Source organism: Pteropus alecto, unplaced genomic scaffold (genome assembly GCF_000325575.1).
Source record: "Pteropus alecto unplaced genomic scaffold, ASM32557v1 scaffold61, whole genome shotgun sequence".
In the NCBI taxonomy this organism is placed as follows: domain Eukaryota; kingdom Metazoa; phylum Chordata; class Mammalia; order Chiroptera; family Pteropodidae; genus Pteropus; species Pteropus alecto.
The window spans coordinates 16226150-16235381 of NW_006434835.1; the positions used below are offsets into that span (position 1 = coordinate 16226150).

A 9232-nucleotide genomic window follows, 5' to 3' on the forward strand; every position below is an offset into this window, starting at 1 on the left:
CGCCAGGGGGCGCTGGGCGCTCTTTCATCATGTGACCACCGCCTCTCACCTTGCGGGCTCCCACGGCGGAGGCGGGACCTGGGGTCGGGATTGGCTGGGTCTTGGGGGCGCGTCCGAGCAGCACCAACTTCGTGAGCTACTGCTTCGGCTTGTGGGGATCCGCCGCAGCTGCGAGGCCGGCTCAAGGGTCTAGGGTGCGGAGTGGGAGCCGCCTGTGCAGGAGAGGGCGGGGCAAGGGGCGTCTTTCTACTGCACTTTCTCTTTGCATTCATGAGATTGCCTAGCTGTGCTTTAGAGAGGCTTGCATTAGCCCCGAGTCGGTCTGACAAGAGAGGAAAATGAGGCCAAGAAGTGGGAGGCGTTGCCATCTGCCGGGCCAACTTGCTAAGGCGAGGCCGTGGACCAAGCTCTGGGGCTCTGCGCTCCCAGGCCCGCTTGAGTAGGTGGGCGTGGGGAACAAGGGCGCGCCTGCTTTCTCTGCACCCCACTGTACCTCTTAGCGCTGCAGGAAGCTCCCTGGAGGAGGAGCTCGGGACGTGGAGGAGGAGCCAGGCAGCCACAGGGAGCGGGAACACAATCCTGCAGGATAAAAGCCAGCCCAGGAGGAACCCCTGCAGCAGGGCGAGCAGAAGGCTCCCGGAGCGGCCTTATGGAACAGAAGCAGATCCTGTGTGTGGGGCTGGTGGTGCTGGACATCATCAATGTGGTGGACAAGTACCCAGAGGAGGACACGGACAGCAGGTAGGGGCGCCCGGGCCCCTTGAAAACCCCAGGGGTCGCTGCAGCCCCGTGTTTGTGCTTGGTGGCCAAGACTACAGGGCTGCAGAGCCAGGGGCCCCCATGACCTCTGACCCAAACCTGGGGAAATAAGTGAGGCTTTTAGTGAGGCCTTCATACCCAGGCTTCGGATAGCATTGTGTTCGCCAGTTCTCATTTCATCTCTGGGACTGTATCAAGTATGATTATCCCCAATATACCCATGAGCAAGTAGAGACTCAGAGGCAAAGTGATTTATCCAAGGGCTCGCAATTAGTACCCACAGGACCAATTTCTTTTTTAACAACAAAACCTATGCACTTGCCTCTCACCAGCATTTATTTCTAATTTATTTTATATATGTATGTATGTGTGTGTGTGTGTGTATAATCTATTTCTTTTTAAAAATTGAGGTATCCTACAGTAAGAAGTATGTAGAGTTAGACTGTTCAAGAACATTTAAAGCCATGGTATTTGAGTTCACTGTATAGCTCAGGGCTTGGCCCGCACTGGAGGCGACTTTGAAGATGCTGCGGGTTATGGATAGAGCTCGTTCATGTGCCACCACATCTTTTCTCCAGTGCTAAATTCCAAAGGGAGTTTCCAAGAAGTCCTTTTTACAAAAGTCAGTGGGCAATATAATGGAAAACATCCTTCTCAGTCATCTGGTAGAAGTTGAACGGTCATTTGTTTGTTCTTATATTTACTCTTGATAAGACCCACACCGTTACACTGTAATCTCAAGAAGGCATTTCTGTGAGTGGAATATCGATCTTTCTCTTGGTGAAGTCCAGCAATTAAAATTCCGAGAAGAATCGCTCCTTGGCTATCAGTTATCTCAGCCAAAAACTGATTAAAAGGCTAGTTCAAGATTGTGCTCAATGAGGCACTGCTGTGCTGATATCCATGAGGTTAATTGAGGGGAGAGACCTGACATTCCTTAGGCTTTGGGTTCATCCAGCACTGTTACGTGTGTTGTCATATATTTTCCTCACAGCAGCCCATGGGAAGTGTGTGAAGATCAGTCAAATTCTTTCTTTATAGATGAGGAAAATGTGGAGAAATTAAATGGTTTTTGTAAGGCCACACTGTTAATGAGTGGCAGAGCAGTAATCACATCCCAGGCCTCTTAATTCTGAGTCTAGTGCTCCAGCCCTCCGTCGTCTCCTGTGCTCCCTGTCCTGTTGCTGCTGCCCAGCTCATGGAGCTGACCCTTTGCTTTGGACTACTTAGTTTGCCAGAGGTAGACCCTCTTACCAGAGGTGCAGGGGCAGCGGAGGAGAGACACAGGGTGTGCCCACCTATTGAGGTCAAGGACACAGTACACAGTGAGGAGTTAGGAGAACAGTGCACATTCTGGGGCCTCAGGTCCTCTAAGGACAGTGGAGGGCTGGAGAAGACCCAGAGTGCCTCTTTCCACTAGAACCGCAGCCCCATTCCTTTGAGCTTACTTATGTCAGCTAGCTCCCACCTTGACTGGGGCTGGTTCTGAAGGTGAGCACGAAGCCAGGCACCTCTCTAAAGAGACCCTTCCCATGTTGTCAGTACTCCCTGCCTTCCAGCCTACACCTCCCCCACCCTCAGACCCATGGCTCTGCTCCGCTGTAGAGCACTTTGGTCGTCCATAGGGCCTCATCTCCTGTGCTCCCGCCCCACCCAGCCCAGCTCCTAGACTCTATTGTGCCTCCCAGTTGAGCAAGTCTGAGTGGGGACCCAGTCCTTCACAGCCATCTCAGCCCCACCTGTCCCAGGCACTCTGTGCTCCACAGGCAGCTGGGGACTCTCAGGAGCTGCCACCTGGTACTCAGCCAGACCCCTGAGGAATGGCCCTGCCTCCCAGAGTCCAGGCTGAGAAGAGCCTTCCAGAAAACATCGTTATGCTCAGTAGAACCTTTCTGCACAGGAAGTTGGGTATTGGTGTGATTTTGAAAGAGTTCCAGAGAGTAATGTTGTGTACCCTTTGTTTGAAACTTCATCCAAGCTGCGGTCTAACTATTGTCCATTAAAAAATACAGAGTACATTGTAGGAGTTTCAAAGTCAGGAAAACTGGGTTCTAATATCATCAGCTTTGTCATTAACTATTGGTGTGATCTTGAGCAAGCTAAATCCCTCTAGGCTCCTCCTCTCTTCTCTGCATGAACATTTCTCTTAAGCTCATAGCTTAAGAAATGTTTGTCCCTTTACAAATTAGTATACTTCTTTCCATTGAGATCATGGTACCCTTTTCCCAAGGCCGAAGGGGAAGTTTACGGTTAGGTTTTGTGTACAAATATATCTTAGTCTACAAATTCTGCTTCATTTATTGCTTTTAAGTAGTGGTTCTGTGGTACTTGTTCCTCTTATTATAAGCTGCCACAGTTATTATTGTTACTCTTTTTTACACTGAGAATAGAAATAACAGCCTGCAGTGTTTACCTCACAGTATTATTAGAGCACAAATGAGGAATCATTAAAGTACTCTGACTATGGATACATGTTATCATTTCTGTTGTTGATGACAATGAAGTTATACAGGTGTATCTCGAGTTAGTTTCCTCATTAGACTTTCCATAAAGATGGAGAAAAACTAAAGAAAAAAAGGTAATTATATGATGTGATGCATGTGTCAACTAACCTTATTGTAGTAATCATTTCACAATATATATGTGTGTGTGTGTATATATATGTCTCGAATCATTACGTTGTGCATTTCAAACTTACAGAATGTTATATGTCAATTATATTTCAGTAAAGCTGGGGAAAAAAAGAAACAAACAAACAAAAAAGATGGAGAAAAACTGGTCTTCACCCAATAATCTTTTTTAACTTTTGATATAGTAAAAGTTAACTCCCCCCAACCCTCACTTCTTAAATGATCACAATGTTGGGGTTCACTTCCTGTCCTATCATTTTAACCTGAATTATTATTTAAGCCCTGAGACAGGAGCAGGTAGTAGATTTGACACCTTTGGGAAGCGGCACTTAGAGTTATCCAGCTCTCAAGGAGAGAGGTGGGCCATTGTAACTGAGAAGGATGTAACCCAGAGGGAGTAGAACCCTCTAATTGTGATGGACCTGAGTGAGTGCTTTCCTAATGTCATAAGAACAGGTGGAAGATAGAAATTAATCACTGCAAACCTGAATTTAGCCTAGGCTGGGGTGACAGACCTGGTCGTCAGCCTAGCCACCGCCCTTTGCTGGGCCTTAGCTGCCCATCTAGAAAATGAGAAGACTAGCCTGGGTGCTTTCTAAAGGAGTTCTCCCAGCTTTCCGTTCCATGGCCCTTCCCAGGGCCCTGAGGTCATCCCTGCTTATCCCGGAATCAGCCCGCTGGAGCTGCAGGGACCGTCCTTGTGTTTTGCAGGTGCTTGTCCCAGAGATGGCAGCGTGGAGGCAATGCGTCCAACTCCTGCACCATTCTCTCCCTGCTGGGAGCCCCCTGTGCCTTCATGGGCTCTCTGGCCCCTGGCCACGCTGCTGAGTGAGTTGAGGAGGGAGCAGGGGAGGCCTGCCAGCAGGGTGGGGGGAGAAGGAAGTCTTAACCCTGGGCGGGTGGGCTATAAGAAATGATTGTGGCCACCAGAAATGGGTGGGAGGTGGCGGAGACGAGAGCCAGCATCCCAGGCCCTCCCTGGTGTGGTTTATCTGCTGCTCAGGTGTTAATGTTCGTCCTGTTAAAAGGTTTCACTTCCACAGCCTGTTTCCTTGGCCACTCCCTGGAGCCTGCTGCAGCTTCCTCACCTTCTTCCTTGCTTCCAACAGACTCTGTGGTGGATGTGACTTTGCCCTTCTTAAGTCCCTCATCCTGGCTGTGCTTGAGGCGGAAGGCAGTTAGGGACATACTGTATCTGCTCTCCCTCAGGGATGTCCAGCATCCATGATCCGAGAGTTCAGGCCTGCAGTTTCTTTCCCAGTTGAGGGGGCAGGGCCAGTGCTGATGTCCCCATTATTCCTGAAGCAGCAAAAACACCCTGGCCAAGGACATGTACTCAAACCGGGCCCAGACCCATGCCTCCCAGCTCACCGGCTCTGAGGCTGCAGCTTGTAAGTGGCCAATACGCTTTTTCCATGTTGGCTGCTGCAGGAACCTAAGAGCCCTTTGACCCCATGTTGGCTGCCTCAGGGACCCAAGAGCCCTTTGACCCCAACTCAGCACGCGCTTATCAGGAGGTGAGGTCCACACTTTGCCCACTGTGGGACTGAGGCAGGCTGCCAGGTTGCTGGCCTGTGAAGCACAGCCCTTTGAACCCTAGTCTGAGGGGGCCTGCTGCCAGAGTCCAGCCCCCTGAGCTGCAGCCAGATGACCTTCCTTGATGAACTGGCACTAAGCGAATCTAGGGACGAGAGCCTGCCCTATGAGATGGAACAGAGAGACCTGGAGCCAGCAGCTTGTTGCTTGTTAACCTTTTTCAGCAGCTGCCTTTCCTCCCAACTAGAAGCAAGATTGGCTATTAAGGTAGTGGGCCCACCTTGATGTAATAATCATGCCGATGGGTGGCCGTTCCAAATTTTCCCCATGACAAACATTCAATAAGCACCTGCCATGTACTGGGCATTGTGGGTGCAAAAAGTTATTTGGCATACCAAACCGTATTTTCTACGCTGTGGGAAAGCTACTATTTAAGGGATTCTTGAGGTGTAAGACAAAGACAGATGTCCTGACTTTGTGTGTGTGTGTGTGTGTGTGTGTGTGTGTGTGTGTGTGTGTGAGAGAGAGAGAGAGAGAGAGAGAGAGAGAGAGAGAGACAGACAGAGAGATGAGGTGCCCACTATGTCCTGCCCTCAACAGCCCTGCTCAGCTCCTGCAGACTCCTGCCTACGGCTTCTTTCATGGAGTCAGTCCACTTCATATTTGGTCTTCCCCTTTTCCTGCTGCCTTCTATTTTTCCCAGCATTATTGTCTTTTCACTTTTATACAAATCTATATTGCCCAGCTATGGCATTGCCATAAGTGGGGTCCAGCCATAGTGAGAAAAGCCAGGATGATGTTTGGATGACTGGCATAAGTGCCAGCTCCTGGGCACAAGATGGCTGTTTCCAGAGATGGCCAGGAGGGGCGGGGCCGGCCTCCTTGTTCTGCTGGTGCAGTCTTCCTGCACCCTGCCCACTGTGATTGGAGGGATCCTCAGCAAGAGTTCTGAACCAGGCCCCTACTGAGAGGCATCAGGCACTGGGATCCAGCTCACTGCCTTGGAGGGTCTGCCACCCAGGAGAGGAGAGGGCAGTGAGCAGGCCCACCAAGGCAGCAAGATGCTCCAAGGCATCACGGAGGCAGGTGTAGAACGAGGGGACTCATGTTAGGACTGGAAGGGACTTCAGAGAGAAGAGTGCCAAGGGATGAGCGTGCAGAAGGCAGCTGGGGGACAAAGTATCACCTTGGTAATTATTAATTCTGCCTTGGCTTTGCATGAAACCAGGTCACAGTGACTTCACCTGCTTGTTTCAAACAGGGTACATGTTCTAGGCCCCAGAGCTACCCCAGCTAGCTTTATGAACATGAGCAAATCCTTTCCAGCTTGAGTCAAACTGAAAGACAGTGTCAGGGTTGGAGTTTGTTTCAGTCAGGACCTAAAAGAATGTCCCTTAGTGTCTTTCTTGCCAGCCTATGCACTCCTGCCTCTCCTGCCTCCTTGCACAGCCAGTGATTTCCAGCCCCCTCCTCGCCCCTCCTGCTTGTACCCTGGGTCCCTAGTGGCCTTGCCAGCTACTCTCCGGTGCCCAAAACTTTGTCGAACTATGCCACCCCCGGGTTACTCCACCCTGGCAGTTTTGTCCTGGATGACCTCCGTCGCTATTCCGTGGACCTACGCTACACGGTCTCTCAGACCACGGGCTCCGTCCCCATCTCCACAGTCATCATCAATGAGGCCAGTGGTAGCCGCACCATCCTACATGCCAACAGGTTTGTACACCTGTCTGCACGTTGCCAGCTGCCGCCGCCTTTGCTGAACCCCCAGGACAGGACTCTTCTCTCAGAAGTGGGGTGCTCAGCACCCACGTGATCCAGCACCCTTCTCTACCCCTGAGGAAGGTCCAGGCCACTTATAGCCTCTAATTTGTGTTTCCTTGCCCCTCCCTTGGCTCGGGCTCCACCCCAAGTTTCCTGGTGGCTGACTTCAGGAAACGGGGTGTGGACGTGTCTCAGGTGGCCTGGCAGAGCTGGGGAGAGACCCCGTGCTCTTGCTGCATCGTCAACAACTCCAGTGGCTCCCGTACCATTGTGCTCTATGACACGTAAGGCCCCCTGGCCTCACCCTGCCACACCCACCAATCAGTTCCCTTACTTGCCACCATGGGCATCCCAATTGCCTACTCTCTGTGGCCCCTCTCTTTATATCAGAAATTGTCCCTATGCCAAACTGCTCAGTGATTTCTGAATTGTTTTCAATTAGGGGAGAAGTGAGGTGGGAAGGGGTGGGCTTTGCTCTGCCTGGCAACTTGGCCTTCAGCATCAAGGACTGGCAGGCAGGCCTGTACAAAATGTAATTTACGATGTGATTCTTCCATAATTAGTCAATCAGCAGCCTGGGTGTGGGTGTGGGGAAATTGTTCTGAGGATAGAGGGATGGGGGATGTGATTCAAACCATCTTAAGCCCTGAAGGGGGCCCAGTGGCATTTCCAGGGCCAGCCCCAGAGTTGCCAGCCTGCAGCATGGCACCAAGGAGCTGGGGGTTAGGGTGTTCAAAAGATAAGCTGCCGCAGAGGTCCCAGCATAATGAAGGCAGACCAAACACCACACAGACAGAAGGGGAACACTGGGTCAGCAGATCAGGGTCATCTGATGTGGCACTAACCTGAGGAGAGGGAAATCCTTTTAGGGTCCGAGCTCCTTAGGAGAGGCCCTGTGGGTGCAGACCCTTCTCATCTTCCCAATTCCTTCCTGAAGAATCTGAGGTTTGGTTTCCTAAGAACTCAGGTGTGCCAGGTACTATATCAGAGTTGAAATGGTCCAAACTCAGCTGCTCTTGGGTTCAGGCCATCCCTACTGCCCAGCATGACCACTGAACCTGGGGGAGAGGGACAGTCATCTGCGGACAAGCTTATGGCCAATGATCCCTGGACTATGTCCCAATGAATGAGTGGGTGGGCATACATGCTAGTGGCAACCTTCGCATTGGGCAAAATCCTAGTTATCTGCCCATTAAGCAACAACCTGTAGCGACTTTGATCAAGGACACAACATGGGTATTCACAGAAAGGGAGGGAGAGGAGCAATGAGATGTTTATTGCCTACTGGCCTCAGTCCAAGCATATCCACACATATTACCTCCAAGTACAACAGGCCTGTGAGGCTGGGGGTTTTGGCCCCATTTACCAGTGGGGAAAGCAGCCTGAGAAAGGCCCAGGTCACACAGCTAGTTAAGCAGGTGAAGGATTCACTAACAAAATACAGAGGGGAGAACATCTGCCGTGTTTAGGTCTCTGGCCAAGGAGGGTCAAGGCGGACCATTTTTTGGTCTCCACCATAAATGAGCCAAACATAAACTTGTCCTCAAGCATCAACCTTAACCTCTGGGTTGCAACACACAGCTGTCAAACTCAGGACAGTGGTGCTGTCACCACTGGGGTGCCAGAAGTGAATGGGACCAGACCTGAGCTCCAAGCAGAGCAGCCATGACCTTTGTAGTTTCCCAGGGCACTGCATGCTGGGAGAGGTGTGTGCGCGCGCGCACGCGCGCACGTCCGTGCTGGCAAGGAGAACTCTGGGAATTGTAGTCTTTGATGTTCTTAGGGCATTCCGGGAGACGCGGTCTCCAGGGCACACAGTCCTGGCCCCTTGGCACATGCTGCAGTTTTGTTTGCTCTTAGATACTATCACATCCTCAAATATAGGTGGGGGCACCCTAGCAAACTACCTCTATTTCCCTGTCTGGATGAAGCCAAACGGGGCAAGGAATAGTTGTGCGTTTAGCCTGGGACAGGGTCTGTCCTGGAGCTGAGCCTCAGAAGCTTATGCTGTAGATCCAGCCTCCTGCCATGCTGCAGACAATGCCAGGCATAGGGGCCCCAGCAGCCCATCGGAGATCCTGGCCCTGGCCAACTTCACCATGCCCCTTCTTCTCTGTCCTTCTACCCTGTGACTCAGGAACCTGCCAGATGTGTCTGCTATGGACTTTGAGAAGGTTGATCTGAACCGGTTCAAGTGGATCCACATTGAGGCAAGCCCCGCCCTACCTGTATTTGGAGGGGCTCAAGCTGCCAGCCCCTCCTCGTGTTTTGCCTCCTTGGTTTCTTTGAGCCATGAAGTACCTTAGAGATCAATGACTCAACCCCTCTCATCCTTTCTCTATCCTTCCTTAAGTTTTCAGGTAGGAAACTAAGACCCACAAAGACTGGGTGACTTACTCTAGATTGTATAGCAGAATGTAGGCACTGGAAGCAGGATGCTGGATCCAGGCAAAGTGCTCTCTGTGTTACAGGCTGCCTCACCTCCTCCAGACTCCAGCAGGAGCCTAGCCGCAGGAGGCCTGACCCATTACCTCTGGGGAAGCAGG

The 9232-nt window shown here is 51.4% G+C and overlaps 1 protein-coding gene across 3 annotated transcripts in view; it reads left to right on the forward strand.

Moving 5' to 3' along the window:
• The first annotated feature begins 62 nt into the window (after nucleotides 1-62).
• Nucleotides 63-9232, forward strand: part of KHK (ketohexokinase) — a 12260-nt gene continuing 3090 nt past the window's right edge. The window contains exons 1-5 of one of the 3 annotated variants that reach the window (XM_015588120.2): nucleotides 69-194; nucleotides 509-741; nucleotides 4101-4217; nucleotides 6504-6638; nucleotides 8824-8896. In XM_015588120.2, the coding sequence (XP_015443606.1) occupies nucleotides 650-741; nucleotides 4101-4217; nucleotides 6504-6638; nucleotides 8824-8896 (417 nt within the window). In that variant the 5' untranslated portion in view covers nucleotides 69-194; nucleotides 509-649. Of the gene's footprint in view, nucleotides 742-4100; nucleotides 4218-6503; nucleotides 6639-6835; nucleotides 6971-8823; nucleotides 8897-9232 lie in introns of all 3 variants that reach the window. The other 2 variants (XM_025045797.1, XM_015588121.2) reach the window with 2 other exon arrangements.